The sequence below is a fragment of the Catharus ustulatus genome, chromosome 6 (genome assembly GCF_009819885.2).
Source record: "Catharus ustulatus isolate bCatUst1 chromosome 6, bCatUst1.pri.v2, whole genome shotgun sequence".
Taxonomy (NCBI): domain Eukaryota; kingdom Metazoa; phylum Chordata; class Aves; order Passeriformes; family Turdidae; genus Catharus; species Catharus ustulatus.
Window position 1 is genome coordinate 61,422,508 of NC_046226.1, and position 20,213 is coordinate 61,442,720.

Below are 20,213 nucleotides of genomic sequence, written 5' to 3' on the forward strand. Positions count from 1 at the left end.
GCAGGACCATGGGATCAAAACTTACCATGCTTTCATTTTAGGCTCAAAGGACAATTCTTCATGCAGGTAAAAACTGTGCCGTTTTACAGACTGACACAGTTCTGGAGGCATTTTTTTAGAAATGTCATAGTAGTGGCCAAACTTTGTATAGGTTGTGGGGCTGGTCTGTGGAAACAACAATACTGATTACAATCTTAAACTATTATCTAAAAAGAAAGTAATTAACTAGCCATACACTTCAAATTTCTAGTTTTCCCCCATTCAGCCTAAATAAAAGTTTTAAGTACAAAAACATTACAATATTTACTACATTGCCCCATTGTTATATTTGTGAATTTTTCGACCTTTACCATTCCAAGTTGCAGCACCAAAGTGCAGTCAGATAATGAAAAGAATGTATTTTTGCATATGTTCTAGACAGATGATCACAAATTTGCAAAGATCTATGAAATGTGCAGAACTCTTTGATTTTTGAGTCTCTGACAAATGTATGGTGCCACAGAAATATTTTCAGCTGACTTGGAGAATGTTTCTCTTTATTTATGATCAGTGCAAAAAACTAAACCATTGCACCTTCATATAAGTGATTTTAATAGAAAAATAGGAAATAGTTTAAAACTATTTTTCAGTCCTTGAAAACTGAATAAACAGTAGGTTGAGCATTACACACGATAACTATGATTTGTCATAATGAAGATACGTATTCCTCAGATCCTAATTTTGGTATAGAAAATATCATAAATCAAATTTAACATATATCTGGACAGGAATTGCACATTTTGAACATGTTGTGCCAGTAAACACAGGATATAAATGCATCTGTTTGTTCCACATTAATGGAATTCAAAATAGAACCTGTAACATTATCTGAATTCTACACGTAAACTTAACTGCCCCTCACAGATTGTTGTAACATCAACTATTCAAGTAAACAGTATTTTACCAAAAAATCTATGAAAGTGTTAAGATTAATTAGAATGATTTGATTTAGGGTAAATATTTTGAAATTATTTGACTAATAGTTGTTAAGCCTTGTCAGTTATCAGAAAATATCAACAGTAACCATAATGCAATACTTTTCCTAGAATAACCAATGAAACCCAAACTTTTAATTAAAAGAAATAATTAGTTTTTAATTTAAAAAGCTCATGGAATTGCTTATAAATCATTAGTCATTAGAGGCAAAAACGTTTCACTTAAAAAAAAAAAGAGAAGTATGTTCTCTAAATCAGTGTACCAATTTATTTCTTGGTATCTGATTAAAAAGCAGGTAGCTCAATAAAACATAACACTCTATCCAAATTTAAATATTTTTGTTGTAAAATGTAACTTTATTCAAAACCAGGATTCTGAAAGCAATTTAAACAGGGGCTGTTCTTTGGCCTATAATCTATTCTTTATCCGGATTACAGATCAGAATGTTTTTACTGCAATCTCTGCCAGAGCTCATCTTTTTATTGTGTACTTCCAAGCCCCCTTAATGTTTTAGAAAGGCCTTGACTAACTGAACTTTGATCTGATGTCTTCATTGAGAAAAGCTCCAGGTTGCCTATTTCAGATGCAAATCCTTCCTGAGGCCCAATAGAGTTTAGTAAAGACAGCAAAAAAAGAAGAAACAAGAAGTTTCCAGGATCCTCCTTGAGAATCCCGAGGCACATTGGTGTCCTTAATCCACCCCGCTGCATGGATTAAGGTAGGTGATAACCTCTCTTGGTTCCAAAGAATGAGCACAGTGCCTACAAACTGGGTGGAGCCTGGGATTTGGGGCTAATAAACCCCCATAAAAGCAAGAAAAGCTGGGTCCATGGCAGAGGCTCCTGAATAGGTCTCAGTGTCCTGCATTCCCAGGCTTAGCGGGATGCTCGCATGGAGGAAAGCCTACCTGAATCAAGTAAGCATGAGTAATCTGCCTTAGCAGAACAGCCATGCCCTGCACACACTCTCCATCCCTCTCCACTTTGAGCTGATACATTTATTTATTAGCAGGCTGGAGGCTCAGGCCAGCTCTTTCCTGGCTTCCTGTTTTGCACAAGGAGAAATACAGAAAATTGTCAGCGAGCAGAGCTGCTACCGTCTGCTGTTAATGTTTCTAATTGCAACACTAATGTGCTAGAAATCTCAGATTTAGGATGAATCAAGGCAGAAAATTGATTTCATGCTGTGACAGTTTATATCTTGCCCCAAGAACATAAGCAGTTCATTCAAAAAAAAAAAAAAAAAAAAAAAAAAAAAGAAAAAAAGAGAAAAAACTACACTGTCTTGCATTGCTCTCTGTATACTCAAAAGTTTAAATTAAATTCACCTCTGATACAGATGTAAGTAACAAACTGGCAAAGGCACATCAAGCATAACAAGGCCTTTCACTCACTTTCACTATAACACTTCTTATAAATCTTCTATTTTTTTCTGATTCAAGGTATGTGCAATATGTAGAGAGAAACTGAGACAGCTGTGAAGAGCATTAATACAAATACCACGCATAAGAGCAAAACTGAGGTACCTGACTAGTCTAATACATGGAAAGGGAATATCTGAACTATTCAGCAAAATATATTATTACTCAGAAACAATAACCAAATTAATCATCAAAAATACCACAATCTTTTACTCAACATTTTGCTTTGTGTTTAGTCAGATAATGGATAGAAAAGTTTCTGCTATCATGTTTAGAGTTCTAGCTAAAAGCAACTCTAATTTTTCTCTTTCACAGTCGAAACTATTTGACAGTAGTTTTTGAAAATGAACATTAGTTCAATCAGTTTGGAAAATATGCCTTGAAATTTTATTCAACATTGGTTTTTACTAGCAAAGGAACATTTAAAGAAGGAATGACAACCAAAGTTGTTCATTAAATTATTGAACTAAATGTATTGTTATGGGTAGCAAGGCAGTATCAGATTTTTCCTCAATGGAGTATAATCTCCAATCCAATTAATACAGAAGAGAGTCAAAATTTTATGGCAACTGCAATACAAAATATCAATTTCAAACCAATTTTTCACCAATTAAAATGTCCTGAGGAATTTTAAGTATAGATAGTTTAAGATTGATACTTTTATTTGTGTTTTAGATTTTGAATAAATTTAAAATACACATAAAAATATTGTACCTCAATTATTGAGAATGATCAAAATCCAATTCAAAAAGCAACAACAACAAGGGAAACTCCCCCCAAAAGACTGACCATCTTATTCTAGTTTGCATAATCAATTTGCAATAATCAAGGGCATGTACATGACACATTTTCAGGAAGTATTACATTAGTGGAAGAAGTGTTTACTGCTAGGTAGTTCAAGAAGCTAAGTGCACACCCAACTGGATTTTAAAATATTTTTGTATTTTGTTAGAACATCAGAAAACAATTTGTTAACAACATGCAATTGTTTTCATATCAATGTACAAGGAACTCTGCTAGTTTTTAAAACAGACAAATTATTTTGGGGATGGTTCAGAGTGGCACAGCAAGCTCCACAATAATAAAATTGATGAGATTATATGATTACCCTGGAGGCTGTTTGATTTGGCATGTCACCATATATAAGTCTTTTCTGACACAACTGTATAGCCATGTCTGTGCAATTTCACAGAAAACCAAACATGCCAAGCCTTGTAAGATCATTTTGTCACATTCCAATTATGTTTTTAAGAATACAGCTGAACTTACTAGGCAGGTATGACCACATTTAAACCAGAATTTATAAATGTAGACCAAAATGTATAGACAAAACCAGGATTTTATTCTGGATAGTCAGAAATGCTGCGATTTTGTTAAAGAATGTGCTACTGGATTAAATAAGAAAGTCACCAGCCATGGGAGATTGATTATTCACAAAACACTTAACAACTGTAAACTCTGAAAGACTGACCACTGAGCTTGTTTCTTACATTGTCCCTGCACAGTGATTAGTTTCCAGTGACAGTGAAGCTGATATAATCTCAAGTGCTTGCTTTAGTTGTTATGCACATGGATAAGCAGGTCAACAGCTTGCTCCAACACAGTACTTTCACTGCAGACATCTAGTAAGTCCTGTTGATTAAACCTACTTAAGTAATTTGTGTACAACTAAATTTGGTCCAACTCTGTAAGCAAGCACATTATCCTAACTTGCATAAAAATCTGTCTCATTTTAATAACACTCATTGAAAAATCCCATGGAACTTAATTTTTTTTTTTTAATTTAAAAATTACTCTTGTCTGTATTGAGTTTTAGAGTACCTGCAAACTCTGAAATTCCCTTTCTTTTTGTATCACTAGTAATTACAACATTCAGTGGTGTATGATAATTTTCCCTCAAGAGGCAATCCTGTAACACTGCCCATTAGCAGTTCTATTGTTTAGATTCTACTGAAAAGCATTTGCTTTTCAGATTTCTTTTGGAGTGCAAGAGGAAAGAAGTAGGAAATAGCTATTACCTCCATTTTTGGTAAATTCTGGTAGCGCCAGGCTATTTTCATAGAATCCTGAAAATCCTCAGAATTAACAACTGCTGCTTCATCTCCCAATTCCTTCCTGTAGGTATCATCAAGCAAAGGGGCTGGAAGTTCCTACAGGTAGAGAGCAAAAGAATGTCAGCTATCTACAGTAGAAATGGCAGTTCAGATTTTTATCCACACCCCCCTCCAGCAAGATAATACAATTATCTGAGTATAATGGGCAGCTGTAAAATCTGTAACAAAGCCTGATTAAAATAACTCCTCTGAAAGACTGCCTCCTACTAATACTGAGCAGGAAAACCCCCCCATGTAATTACTATTGGAAAAAATGAATTATAGAAGTAAAAAAAAAAAAAGCAGAATGGAAACACCACATTTTATGCTCTACTTCATCTTGAGTAGGACCCATATTCATTTTTTTGGTAATTTTTCTTTAAGGGTTGATCTCCTAAACTCCATTTCTGAGAGTGGGCAAGTTCCCTGCATAGCAGATTTAAGTCTATTTTAACATAAGATCCTTGTTAGGATCTGTAAATCTTTCAGAAGTATCCAGCAGACCACAACATCCCACAGACACCAGGATGGTTTGAATTTTCCCTTCTGCTAACCAGATCTACTCATGATGGATCATGGGCACAAACACAGGAAAGGAAAAGGGGAAAATGTTTAATTCTGGATTTTTCTGAAAGTTTCTAAAGTACACTCTGCTGCATTGCTGAAAAAGCAAACAACACATGATGAATTCAGAATTCATGTAATGGGCTTCTACACCTACTGGAGAAATAAAGTGCAATGAAGTTTTCTGACCCAACTTTATCACACCCATCCCTTTAAGCTGGAGGGCAAAAATCTGGGTCTGCTTTAAAACAGAACAAGACTTAGGTGAAAATTGTGTTTTCACTGAGCAAAGACTCTTGAGGAAGAACTGTGATATGCCTCAAGGGTTAAACCCCAGCTAGCCAGGATCTCTGTTACAATGTATTGGGTGTGGAGACATATAAACAGCAAATTTGAAAACTGTAGAAGAAGAATCTCAGTTGAAGGATGGGACACACAGCACACACTGCACACAGGCAGGGTTTATGCTGACCATAAACACCCACATGACATTCATTGACAAAAGTTAAAACACACCCATTTTGGGTTTAGTGTTACACTTATTTTATATTAAAGCACACAGGAGAGAAAACCTGCATGTATTTCTATACATAACCTTACAAACAATATGTGCTATGTTCTTTCTTTTGCATAAATTAACCTAACATCTATAATTATTGAAAAAAAAGAGATTTAAGAAAGTTGCTTCTGTCTCTGTCAGGGATTGGTCACTACAGTCTCTGAGGTACTTATAAACTTTATAATTAATAAATGTGCAGAAATAGAAGAAGTGTATGTATGTGTTTGAGCAGTTCAGCAAAAGACACAAAGCACACCTTTGAACAAGTAAGTTTATTTCTTTTGCTTTTACAAATGAACTGCAAAAGCCTGGTAATGACTATTCATGAGAATGATTATGTACAGAGCTATATTTGCAGATTTCTTACAGCTTGTTTAAAAAATATACTTGCATACAATAAATTCATTACTATGATAGTAAAAATTAGGCTTTATGGGTAGGAAAGCTACACAAAGATGAAAATTTTGATTTCACATTTACAGTTTTCATTAAATTTACAGATGTATAACAGCTGTTCCAGTAAAAAAAAAAAAAAAGAAAGAAAAAAGAATTACTTTAGACAGAGTTCCGTTACATCTACCAAGCAAGAAAGCAGACAAGATTTCAAATCAAAAATTTCTGTCAGGTAGGACAAAATGAAAACAGAACATTACTGAGAGGTTCTGAGAAAGTATAAATATAAACTAGAGCTGACAGTCACCCTGATGAATTTCACATATATGCAGATACAAAAAATTTACATTTACATTTAAGAGCATTATATAAAGTATTTTTCTAAAAAAAAAAAAAAAGTTACTTTGAGTTGTTAATTTTATAACTCAGCTATTCTCAGAGTTAATCAATCTTATTTTCCAATTGAGGTGTTATTTGGAAAACACATACTGAACAGTTAAACTATTGTGTAGATTTAACTTCCTCATACAGTTATTCATAGGTTTAAACTTCCTATCATAAAAAAGGTCTTTCTTTTTCAGTGAAGAGCTGATACTTGATAACCTCAGAACATTCCTGAATTAATAGTAATTAAAAAAACCACCCCAACCAATATTCATTTAAAAGAGTGAGTTTTGCAAAGAAGTAATGTGGAGGCCCAAACAACATTTCCAGATCAAGTTGCTCCCAGGTAATTTTATAGTGGTGGGCAATTTCTGCTTTTTTCTGAAAACAAGTGCCTGCCAGACATCATGAAATCTTGCTTAAACATTTCATCAAACTCCCTGAGCTTGCTCCTGTTTCAGACACTAGCAATGATAGAAGAATTTGCTACCTCACCCTGCTGTAACATCACTGGGCAGCTTTCACATCATCTGCAAAGCCAAAAGTTAAAACACACCCATTTTGGGTTTAGTGTTACACTTATTTTATATTAAAGAACACAGCAAAGAAAACCTGCATGTATTTCTATACATAACCTTACAAACAATATGTGCTACTTTCTTTCTTTTGCATAAATTAAGCTAACACCTATGGTATATTGTATAATTCATATTGGAAAATTCTCCCTCCTGGAGGTAAAGAGGAAAACATCAGCAATATTTCTTAAAGCTATTTAATATTTTTCTCCCCTAGAATCACTGCAAATGCCTATCATTAGTGCTGCTGGTTCATTGTTGTTGTGTAGTATTTGGGAAAGTCAAATTTGTGACAGGGAGATAAATACATAAATCTGTATATTTTACACATAAAATGTACTTTATGCAGAAAAAAGAACAGAGGTCAAGACAATAAGAGTGAGAGGTTCTCCAAGTACAGTAAATTCACGAATACAAGCCGCACGGAGTATAAGCCGCATATCCGGTGTGTTGGCAACATTGATGTCTTTGTCAATAAATAAGCCGCACCCGGAATATTAGCCGCACTTTAGTTCGCCGCGAACTTTCACAAAGTCGTCATTTAGTAACACAATCGCGGGATCACCGGGGCTTACTGCCAACCTCGGAAACATTGTTTCCAAGTGAAAAAAGACACACCCTTTATTTACAAGCCGAAAAAGACAGGAACAATAGTGTGGTCATTTTGCAAGCATTCCCAATGGATCCGCGTTGCCTTTAAACAGCCGCTCAGCCGCGCGGGCAGGTAGCTGAGCTCCGAGCGGAGCCACATCTCCATGCTGGCACAGGAGTGGCCGTTGTAGCCCTCGTGGCCCGCGGGGGGAGCGGCCGCTGTAGCCCTCTCCCTGCGAGCCGAGTGGCCGTTCTACCCCTCTCCCTGCGGGCTGAGCGGCTCCCCCAGCCCTCTCCCTGCGAGCCGATTGCCCACTTCATCCCTCTCCCTGCGGGGAGAGAGGCTCCCCCAGCCCTCTCCCTGCGAGCCCAGCCAGCCCCGTAGCCGCACAAGACTGAAAACACTTTAAAAAGTACAGAGAAATATCACACACTTTTATCGAACTGCCGAGGTAACTCTCCCCGATAACAACCCCCGTCCCTCAGTAAAGCCGCCATCCACAGGCAGGCAATAAGCTGTTCTCTGATTGGTTCATCATCGGAACAACGGGAAACCATGGATTTCAAACTGTTTCAGCTCGGGACTGGACTGGTATGATACTAGGTAAGGGCAGATATCACATTTTTGTTCATAGATTAGCCGCACCCAAATATTAGCCGCACTTCCGGGTTTCCACCAAAATTTTTGTCTAATTACTGCGGCTTGTATTCGTGAAATTACTGTATTATTGATAAAGTACAAGCTGCTCAAATAACCTCATGTAACAAAAGGTTCCTGCCTTCCAGTCAGTGAACAAAACCTTCTTACATGGCCCTCAGTGGCAGGGAAACACTACAAATCCCAGCTGTTGACACCCAGAAACTCAGCCCAAAACAGAGACAGACACACTATCAGTGCAACACAATTAGGCACTGTGGTGTGTCTTAACTGCTGCTAAGAATGAAGCAGATTAAGAGATCAAGGAAGAATGGTTTCACCTGAAGCTGATAAAAGATTTTGGCTGCCAGAGATGAAAATCCATCTAAGTATCCATCTGACTTTTTTTTTCTTTTTTTTTTCCTCAGTATAGATAGCTTGCTTTGAATTTCTAACACAATAAAGAGTTTTTATTTTGACATAATGAAACAACTTCTGATAATAGAAAATGCTTTAAACATGACTAAAATCACACAAAGCACCATGACAAAGCCATGACTCCTGAGCAGTGAGCACATGGATCAGCAGCTCAGGTCTGCTTTGTGCTGTCTTGTCCCTTGCACCTCACAGAGAGGACCAGGAGCACTCCAAGAACTCTCTCAGACCAAGAACAGCTCTTACATCCCAAGCTGCTTTCTCAAATAACTACAATGCTTAGCTAAAGAATATTCCTTTGATGTACCATGTTCTTGTCCCTATGCAAGAAGCAAGGGACACTGAGATTTAAGACATGTCTGGGGCTACATCTCACAGCCATGCAATTTTCTGTGCCAAAACTCTGCTCTAAAGCAAACACTTCCCGAATCACACCCTTGAATGTGGTGCTTGTGGACTGCATGGCCTCTGAGGAGGCTTTGCACAAAATAAAGTTGCTGAAGAAGGTGCTCTGCCTTTAGATATTCTGAAGACCAACAGCCTGAGCTCAACCTTTTTTATCAACTTGGTTAAATACATTCCAGTATGTACTTGAACACAAATGGGGGGGAGAATTCCAATCCTATTCAAGGCCAGAATATATCTGTAATTTCATCATATTCTATTTAAAGAATAATAAGCAGAGCTAACAAAGATTGTTTACCTCCAGATTTGCATCCCAACTCTATCACTGTTATCTCAGCTTCAGACACTCTCAATTCCATTTACACTGAACTGTGTGAGAGGCAGAACATGCAGGTGCTGTTTGAAAATATGTCAGTGTTCATTAGAAGCCACCATGCCTGAAGACAGCAGAACACCTAGATGGTCACTGCTTTTCCTTAGGATGTACTGATTCATGCATCTTAGTCAATTTTAACCAAAAAAAAAAATTAACTTTTCAGATAGAACTTCATATAAGCACATTTGGAAAGGCAGAGAGCTTAAAACTTTAGTAGGCTTGGGAGTGGGGAGAAATACAGCCATTGAAAGGTTATATAAACTTGCTTTGTGGGCAATACTGAAAATACTGAAATGATCTACACATTTCTTCTTTTCTTCATATCTGCTTTTATTCTCACAGTCACTAGAACTGGAATAAAAGGTTTTCCCCCTCTTCTGACACTGGTAATTAAAAGCTATTCTTTCTTTCAAGGAAGTAACTGCTCCCAAACCTGACCATGCCTGAATGACACAGAGCAAGCACCTCAGTGTCAGAGTCTCCAGTTGTCAGGACACAGATATATCCTCAAAAAGAAAGCATCATGAAAAACTTCATTACTCTCCAAGAATTACATAATTTAGGATTTAATAAATTTATGTTCTTAAAATCAGAATTTCAGAACACAGTATTACCAAAACATGCCGAATTTATTTACAAAAGTTCACCCAGAATTTGGAAACAAAAGTATTATTTAACCAATGGATCAAGAAAAGAAGACTTGGGCTGTCAGCTCATCACCTCTCTATTTAATTTATTTTTGTTGAAAAATATCTCAGCTCCCACATCATAGAACTCTGAAAAGCTTTGGGGCTGACAATTTCATGGCATCAGTGTGTCAACTTCTGAGAACTGTTACATTTTCCCAGGCTAAAAAAAGACAAATCTTTCATAAGGTATATAAAAAAACAAAGCATGTAGCAGTGCATTAGTTAAAATAAGAAAAAAAAATACAGCAATTCTTGGGGTCAACTAAAATACAAGTCTTTGCTATGCAGCATGAACAAAAAGGCAGACAAGTGCTAAAGTTATTAAGGGCAGTTTGGCTGGAGAGAAGGAAGCTTGTTGCTGTTAAAAAAAAAAAGTTTGGGAGAAAAAAATATTTTCTGAAGCGGTCATCATAAATGACAATGCAATTAAAATAATTTTGTTTCCTGCAAACCAAGCTATGAAGGTTTTACTGCAAAGATGGCATAATTTATTTCAGTAATAAACCTTTTATCTTTGCAATAAACTGGTGGACGACCTGTATCTGCCAGCAATCCAGGTCCTTCTGTGTTTGCTGCCACATTACTTCTCCTGCCTTGTTTTGGCAGATGCACGAAGGAAAATCAGATTCTAACAGTTTGACCTCTCTCACTTCTTATGTTCTCCAGGGGATAATAAAATCCAAGATACAATCCCACAGCAGTTAATGAAGCTTAACCTCACACCCTCTTAATTACCAATGCATTACACCAACTATAGGCATCATACTCCTCTCTAAGCTATTTTACAATTCTAAAGATGTACTACTGTGCTATTATTTAGCAACATAATCCAAGCTGTATGTGAAATCCCTCTTATATAAAATCCTTTGATCCTTACAGGTTTCAATAACTGCATAATTAATAGAACTTAAGAATTTAAAACATTATCTATTTATGTATGAATAAATATGCTTTTCACATGGGTTTATGCAACTATTTTGAAATGCAAGTATGATGAAAAACATGAAATAAAAAAATACCAACGGGAGTACAATTCACACTTGCTCTGTAACAACAATATTTAAATAGCTAAATTCACATGAATTTAAGGCTCATTTTCATCATGTTAATTTTTAGTATTTAAAGGACACCAGATGGTAAGTCAGGAAGTGTAAATATTTTCTTTTCAACAATGTATAATATAAATGTCAGTTTAAAGGGCCCTACTCCCAAAAGGGGGGAGGATTCCATTTTGATTGTAAATACTTGTGAATACAAGGTGTATTGTTAAAGAACATAAATGAATGGATACAGAATTTTTCTTCTTTTAGCAGCCCTTATGCAACAACTTATTTCCATCTCCAGGTAAGGCTGCTCTACAGAAATTTTTCATGACATTCAGAAAGACCTAATGGGTGTCAGGCCAGGGTAAAGGAGAATTGTGTGAAGGGAAACAGGAAGCAATATTCCTCTATTTTAGGAAATAAGAAAAGTCAATTGCAAGCACTCTAAGTGGTATATTTTTAACCCATGAGAATATATTCTGTACTTCATATACACAGAAGTGAACCCTACAGTCAAGTCACAGAACTTTTTTGCTGTAACTCCCTTGCACTATGGCTGTGTTTCACAACATTTAAACCCAGGAATGCCCATCAGACAATCAGATGATTTAAAAAAAAAAAATTCATCATTTTCTGAATCAGTTCATGAATGCTTAAGCATGTGACAGATAAATACAGCAGAAAATGGGAAACTAAAATTAGATGAAGGAACTGAGTGTCCTTGTACCAAACTCTGTAAACTCTGCTGCCGTATATAATGCACTAGCCTAAGCCCAGAGTTAATGATAACAGCATTATTCATGAAAACCTTCAGAGATGAGCACTGGAAGCAAGAGTTCATTAACTGAGCAAAGCAACTCTACGAGTTACCAATTAGATTTGTTAAACACACATTTGTGGGCATTGAAACCTAAACATTTAGGGTTTATCATTTTTATCATACATTTAAAAGGACAAGATGTGTGCTTAGAAGACCTGTAAGTTCAGAACTGAGATGATGAAAGAAAATTTCCTTAATGAATAGACAAGGATTGGCAGATAAGAAATCAGAAATTTAAGCCAGACATTAATTATTTCTGGTTCTAGAAAATCTATTTGTTAGATTGGTCTTAACTTTTGACAAAGACAAGATTTTATGCTTTAGTTTCCAGAGAGGGTACTGCTTAAAAAGATTTCATTATTTTTAAGCAGAAGAAATTTTTTTAAAGTGTCTCTTTCACACCTCTACAACTTCTATGTCAAGATTATAACACAGTTCTTAATGGAGAAAATTGTACATTACAATATAATCAAATATTTACATTTTAACAATGAAAAATGTAAAACATTTACCCAAAATGCAAGTAAGAAAAGTAAACAGATGAGCAAGAGCTACACAATATAGAAATTAGATTTTTCAACTCATCTGCCAGGCTTAGCCTCAACCCTCATCTTTGTGCTACCAAAAGGCTTCAGAAAGAGAGGTAGGTAGTAGGAAAGTTCACTTCTGCTGTAACTGTAATTGGATTTCTGTGTATTAAGTGACACCATTTAACAGTATGCAGCAGCTGAATCACTGCAACAAGTCCCTGCATTTTGAAAATGTATAAAAAAAAAATTGAACATAGTCCTATTTGCACATATTTTTACCTTTTGAGGTATAATGCTTTTAATTTATGAGCATCTAAAAATGTCAGATAGCTTATCTCCCAATACTGGCTAGCAAAGAGACAGCAAATAATTAGAACAGCACTCTTTGCAAACAGACAGTTCTGGCCACCAGCTTCATAACTTCTTACAGGTTTGCGTATTTCCTTTTGAAAAAACAATGGTTTAGAATCACATTCATGAAAGAAAAATATAAGCATCATAGCTGAATGTACTTTGCTGAAGTAAAAAGAGTCCATGTAGACAGCAATGTTTACTTCCAAGGCATTGTCTGCACAAACAATAATACAGTAGCTCCCCCATTTTTATTGCTGTTGGTTTTTTAAACAAATAATAATAAAATGGAAATAATACAATAAAATGGAAATAATAAAAGTTCATTTTGCTGGGTTCTTCCTGCATTCACTTTTTCAGAAGGAAAAGAGACAATGAGCACTTTCTGTTCTCATTTGTTGAAGGTAGAATTTTTTAGTCTTCTCCAAATTACATACCCAAGCAAAACACACTTTAAAATGCACTTTTTGCTTTAGAGATTTTTCCAACTTAGGAACTTTCAAAAACAGTGTTCCTGGAGGGTTTTTAAAATGTTGTTCCTAGTGTTTGTTTTCTTAACAGCCAGTACAGTCGCCCACATGCCCCTCTCAGCTTCATCACCATGGGAAGCTGCATCTTCCCCTTTCACTGTGACACCCTTTATCCTTTCTTCTTCTTAGAGAATCTCCAAAAGGCAATCCCAGCTCAGTGCAGAAGTATCCTGAAGTCAAAATCCCACTTGAAAACAGAAATTCCATTGAAAGGCAATAATCACACATGGCACTGAACAGTTCTAGAAAGCAGTTCCGCACCTCTCACTCTTCCACCTCAGCCTTCCAGGTACCAAATGGAATGGTCACTGATCCAGCACTGGCCAGGGTCCCACAGGTTAAATGTAGGGCTACAGGGGATGCTGGTTTGTTTTTTAGCACAATAACCTCCTGTAAGACTTCCTTACAAAACAAATCATAGAATCACAGAATGTTTTGTGTTGGAAAGTACCTTAAAGATCATCTCATTCCACTATCCCAGATTCCTCAGAGCCCCATCCAGCCTGGTCTTGGACATTTCCAGGGATGGGGCAGCCCCAGCTTCTCTGGGCAACTGTGCCAGAGCCTCAGCACCTTTTAAGGGAAAAATTTCTTCCAATATCCAACTTAAGTCTGCCCTCTGTCAATTTAAAATAATTTCCCCTTATTCTGTCACTACACTGCCCTTGTGAAAAGCCCCTCTCCAATCTCTGGAACCCCTTTAGGAACTGGAAAGCTGCTGGAAGGTCCCCCCAGAGCCTTCTCCTCTCCAGGCTGAATAACCCCAATTCTAGCCTATCTTCACAGCAGAGGTGCTCCAGCCCTCTGAGCATCTTTGTGGCATCCTCTGGACTCAACCCAGCAGGTCTGTGCCCATTTTTTGCTGTGTGCCCCAGAGCTGAGTGCAGAGCTCCAGGTGGGCTCTGAGCAGAGCAGAGGGGCAGGATCCCCTCCCTTGCCCTGCTGCTCACGGTGCTCTGGATGCAGCCCAGGGCACATTTGGCTTTCTGGGCTGGGAGTGCTCATTGCTGGGTCCTGCTGAGCTTCCTGTCAACCAACACCCCTGAGCCCTTCTCCTCAGGGCTGTTCTCAATCATTCTCAGCCCAGCCTGTGTTTGTGCTGGGCACTGCCCCAGCCCAGCTGCAGGACCTGGCTCTTGGCCCTGCTGAGCTCCATGAGGCTCTCCTGAGCCTCTCCTCTGTCAGTGTCCCTCTGGTGGCATCCCTGCCCTCCAGTGTCCCCAGTGCAGCACACAGCTTGGTGTCCTCCATCCCACTTTGCACAGGCTCCACAGGAAAAGCAACTTCACAGAGCAATCTTTATTGTCAAGGGAAGTTATAAATAATCCCTTTTTCCTCATTAAAACTTGTGAGATTCAGTTCTGTCCCCAACCTAAATAATATAATCAGGAATAAATGTAAAGAATTTGTTTTATAGGCAGTTTAGGCAGCTGTAGAATTTTAATGCCAAACCTGAAGTAATTTTACTATTAAATAGATTTTTCATTTACCAATGCAAGCAGTTTTATTTTATGATCAGCCACAGAAGTTACCATATAATTTCTTATATTATATGCCATTCCCAGTATTTATGCCCTTAGAGTAAAAAGTTCCCTTTTTTTTGAAGAATATGGAGTGAAATGCTCTCAAATGTTTAAAATACTTTCTAGAAACCAGCATGTATACAGTTCTGTAGGTTTTACCAGAGATGTATAATTTTTCAGCATTACATCTTAATGCCAGTTTCCTGAAGGAGCTTTGACTACAAAAGGCATGAATATATTTTCAAAGGATGATGGATAAATTGGTGGGTGGTAATATAATATATCTTAGGCAGCTGATCAGGGCTTTTTATCCTCTGCCTGTCTTTTAGTTATACACAATTTCAAGATAATTATGGTCTATAAGAATGTCTTTTCCTCTTCCTACTATCAGCAATATTTGTCTTGGTTATAGGTTCAAGAAACTTCCAATCACATCACAAAATTGGAATAGGGCAATTAGGGCATCTCAACAGAGAACTGAACATGCAAATAGACTGACCATGAAATGGACATTTAATATGGACATGGTATGGACAGTTAATGAACTGCCTTTATGAAATACACCAGCTAATATATTGAATCCATACTTGAATTTTACAAAATAAAACCCAAGCATAATGAGTAATTCAGGTTGATATCTACCATGTCTGTGTTACCTTTCCAGTAAAAAACACAGTCCAATCAGATACTGAAAATAAATTAAGTATTAATCTCAATAAATAAAGGACCATGTTATTCAATGGTAAGTTATGCTATATTAAAATCCCAACTTGGTGGAGTCATCCAAATCCCAAGTGGCTCATTTTTATGACAGGAGAGGTCTTCTTGAAGTGCCTGAAGGTGAGGGTTACTTCACTGACACAATACAAATCACAGAAATTAACTCTGCTGTGCCTTGTCTGCTAAACAAAGGAAGTGTTGAATAGTCAAGGTGAGAATAAACAGCACAGACAAGAAGATTGTTGGATCCACAAGGACACAAAGGGAGGAAGAAATCAAAACAAGATTCTGTTTTCCTCAAACTTCCTGCAGCAATATTGTCCCTCCATTTATAGTCTCTTATAGCAGCACCACCATGCAGTTAGAACAGAGGAATGCAGCATTCCTGCCTAGTGTCTACCCTGAAAATTAAGAAGGAAAATTTTTATTCCATATCAGACAACAGAGGCACATCAAACTAACTGACCCCAAAGTCAAAGTGGTACAAGATGTATGGTAGATGTATGTAACAATGTCTGATGATTATCACATAAAGGCGTAAAGGAGCCACAAAAAACATGACAGGCTATGAACAACTGAATCAAAGGTGAATGAAAGAAAAACAGAATGTACATTAGCTACTCCATTTTAAGAAAATTTAATGCAATGCAGTAAAAATACTAATTTGGATAATTGTATCTCAATGAGAAAAACACCTGCAACAATCGTGTTGTATCATCATGGAGTCAATACTTGATTATCAGTTATTTAAAACCACTTAATTAAAAAAATAGCACATTCTTATGTAATTCATACTTGAAAATAATATTCTAACCTATTTGTTTAACCTTTATTCTAAACTAAAAGTGTGAAAAAATTTCATCCTTAAATGAACCTCCTTTAAGTTCAAGAGCACAAAAAAATTAATTTTTTACAACTACAATAATTTAATTTCATTAAGAAAATACTTTTTCCTGAATACTGAGGATAATATTCAATAGGTAAGGCATAGAATTTACCATCCCTAGGTAGGAAAACAGAAGAGAAATAATTTTGTCCAGAAATAGTCTCTGAAGACACTTAAGGAAATAGGCAGACTTCACTTGATGCAGAAGTAATCAGTAAATTATATGTTACTTCTGATATTAGGAAAACGCAGCCTCAGAAAGACATCAAATATTTAATGAAATTTTGCAAGATTATCCTCACACTTCAGCATTTTTTGCACTGTAGATCAGGCTTTTTCCCTTATGCAATTTTCTCATAACAGAAACTATCAGTGTTTGATAGGGAGTCCACTGAAGTCTGAAGGGATCCTTTCTCTATGACCTGATCCAAAGCTCACCATGTTCCCTACACAAAAAAGAGTCACAATGAAATGTAAGTGTAAAGGAAATCATCAAGATGTTAAATGATGTTTTTATTTTCTACAGGAAACTACAATAAATAACCACACAAACTGTACACTGTTTCTACCACAACATACTGGAAGCAGGTTAACTACTCTGCCTCCTGGGCAGGAGGAACCTCTAAGCAGTTGAGTTTATTGAAACCATTCCACTAAGCCAGCCAGGTTGTCTGCTTTTCATCCATAACCACAACAAAGAATAAACAGGTTCCGAGTCTGATTTGGCCTTGGGAGGATCTTACTCCATTGTCCATAGATGGGAGGCAGACCTGAATTTAATTCCCAAATCTGGCTAGTTTAAACACTCCTGTACCTCCCAAGACATTCTTATGAATCACCAAGATGAATCCAATTTGTTGCTACACAATATATACACTTTAAAATGCATTTAATTCATCAGGAGATTACAGCTTTACTTATCAAAAGCAATGGGTCTTTACCTTCAAAATGTTGTCAGGATGCTCTTTGGCAGAAGCAACAAACAGGTCATGCCCACAGACAATTCCCTCTGTGAGAAAATACTTGAACAACAAATTGGAGTAAAGGCCGTATTTATCTTCCTCTGTGAAAACAAGAATAGTTGGATTTCGGTTTTTTGTTACATAAATTGCCCACCTGTAGGTTCACAACACTGTAAAAGGCCTCTTTGGGTCTATCTCCTGGAGTATATAATGTACAACAGAGATCAAAGGTAAAACAGGACTCAAAAACTTTTAACATAATGTTTGATAATATTGTATTTCTAGTTTTTCAAGCCAAAGGAATAGTTCTCAATCAGGAACTTGATTCTAAGATATGGATGGGATACTGTAAGAATGCATTCCTGACAAGGCTTCCCATAAGTATCAACTAAGATGGCTGAATTTATGGATTAATATATATATATATATTAATATTTGTATTCTTAGTGCTTAAAACTTGCTTAAAATATTGTTATCTGGTGCTTTTCAAAATTCAGCCTAATTTGGCATGCTAAACCTATACAGAGGTAACATTCAGAATTATGTCTGTACTTCTTCCAAAGCTGTGAAAACTACTAAAGCCAAATGGATATATTGAAGAAACCAAACAATTAGCAATGCTGGTTTTGAAACGTAACCAGAGCAAAATCAGAGCAAATTCAAAAGACTCATGAATGTACAGTTTAAGCAGTGAGACAATACTTGTTTGCAGACATTGTGAATACTGGCCCACCAAAATGAAAATACAAACTCTGACTTCAGAAAGACCAGCATTTCCTTCAGCTTCCCTGTGCAAGCTGTCAGAAATTACCAGAACTAGGAAGTCTTAACGAACTCATACAATTAAAACTTAGTTTAACTTCAAGCTATGGGAAGTGGATGCATGCATAACAACTGAAATCTGAACCATCTCTGATATTCTTCATTTGTAGGAAATAACAAGAGCAGTGTTGATGCATTTTATTTTTTTTGGGAGAAAAATAGATGTGCTACATTAGGTTTCACTTTTTCACCTCTTATTCTGGCAGCTGGAAGACAACTCACAGGGATGTTGAGGCAGAAAAATAGAGAGAGAGATTTCTTTATACTGAACCAACAAAACTCAATTCATTCTTTGTGTGACTTGGAAAGTATTTCCTAACTACACGTATCAAATAGCAAAATTAAAAAAAAAACAAAAAAAAAAAACAGTGACAAAGAGAGAAAATAAAAAAGCTGCCATTTACATCCAACTTGCAAAAAGCAGTAAAGAGGAAAATAAAAATACTCTAACTTTGTCATGTACCAGAATCAAAATGAATCAAGGTAGTGAAGGAGAAAAGGAAAGAAGGAAAGTGTATATCCATAAAGGTAAAAGAAAACGAATAGCAATGGGGACACTTAAGAATCACAGGGAAGTATTGTTGCACTCTACACTTCTAATATCTTGCATGTGTAATGATACTTTCAGTGCTTAGACTAATCAAGTATTCATAACCACTGGAAAAAATCCAGTTCTCCAATTGATATTCCCCATGGGTTATTGGGGTTGGGTATTCAGATATTATTCTGAATAAACAGAATTTATTTCCTGCTTTTTTAAATTTCACTTTTAAATTCAGCATTTGGGATAGTAGAGTCACTAGAAGTCACTCTAAAGCAGTAGCTCAAAACAGAGCAAAAGGTTTCCTAATCTAGTCACTAAAAACTGGATATCCAAATAAGCCAGAGGGAATAAAATAATTACAACACTTTTACTACTAGTACTAGCCACTCAGCAGTTTGTTGTAGAGTCTTAGAATTTTAAGAATTTAGATTGTATTAATAGAAATTACCTTTGATACTGTTGACCTGCTTAGGAGGCTATATTAGCCTTCAATGTACTTGCAACAACACATTGATTTTTTAAAAATTATTTTTAATAATGGTCTTGGACAAATATGGGTAGTTCTGAATCATGAAAAGTACAGGACTGACAAAAGCTTGCAAAATTTCATCAGGACAGATTTCCAAAGAATTACAAACTGCAATTTACCTGAGAATTTGGAGCTTTAAATTAAATACTAATACAGTTTACTCTTGCAGGCTTAGAAAGCCATTAATAGTGTTACCGAAGAACTGCCTTCCTACTAACTCAGTGATGAGACTGAGGATGTAGATCCAGGTATGAGACTCACTTAGATAAAACTGAACATTACCATTTCAGAAACAAAAGGCAGAACTGACATTAGCTAAGGTTTTGAAGAAGTATTACTGTTGTATTTTGTATATACAGTCCTTGTAGCCTGCTTAAACTGTTTCAAGAGGGAAAATAAAACTATGCTGAGTAAGTGTCCCTTATAACTGAGCCCAGAACACAGAGAGCTCCTGCCCCCTCAAACAATGGCTCCCTGGTTATTCATGCTTTGGTTGCCTGCTGCTTTATCATTCATAATATATTATTCACAGTATATTGATTTCCATGTGCTAATCTCCAGCTATGAAGCTCTCAGTTTAAGAACCAAAGACCTCTAGAAATCAAAGTGGCAGCATGAGATCTACATTTTTTTTTAAATTGTCTGAGCTACCTGAAAGAAGCTACCAAGGCTTCCCTGTAATCACATCACTGCCGCAGATGTCACTGGAGGGAGACGATTCTCTTAGATCTCTCTCCCTTTGAAGAAAAGACAAAAAAGAACACTTATCAGGCACTCTGGAAAGATCCTCAGCTGTAACATTTATATCATCCTTGCTGAATGAAAAATCTTGGGTTCTCAAGTTTTTATCTGGAGGT

General features: G+C 36.5%; 1 protein-coding gene across 1 annotated transcript in view; it reads right to left on the minus strand.

Annotated features, from left to right (window-relative positions):
• The window catches only part of ELP4 (elongator acetyltransferase complex subunit 4), a 135,156-nt gene that overhangs the window by 102,833 nt on the left and 12,110 nt on the right, over window positions 1–20,213 (minus strand). Inside the window, exons 3-5 of the mRNA XM_033063159.1 lie at window positions 17,441–17,562; window positions 4,414–4,545; window positions 26–165 (exon numbers count right to left, since the gene is read on the minus strand). Of these exons, the coding sequence (XP_032919050.1) occupies window positions 26–165; window positions 4,414–4,545; window positions 17,441–17,562 (394 nt within the window). The remainder of the gene's footprint in view (window positions 1–25; window positions 166–4,413; window positions 4,546–17,440; window positions 17,563–20,213) is intronic.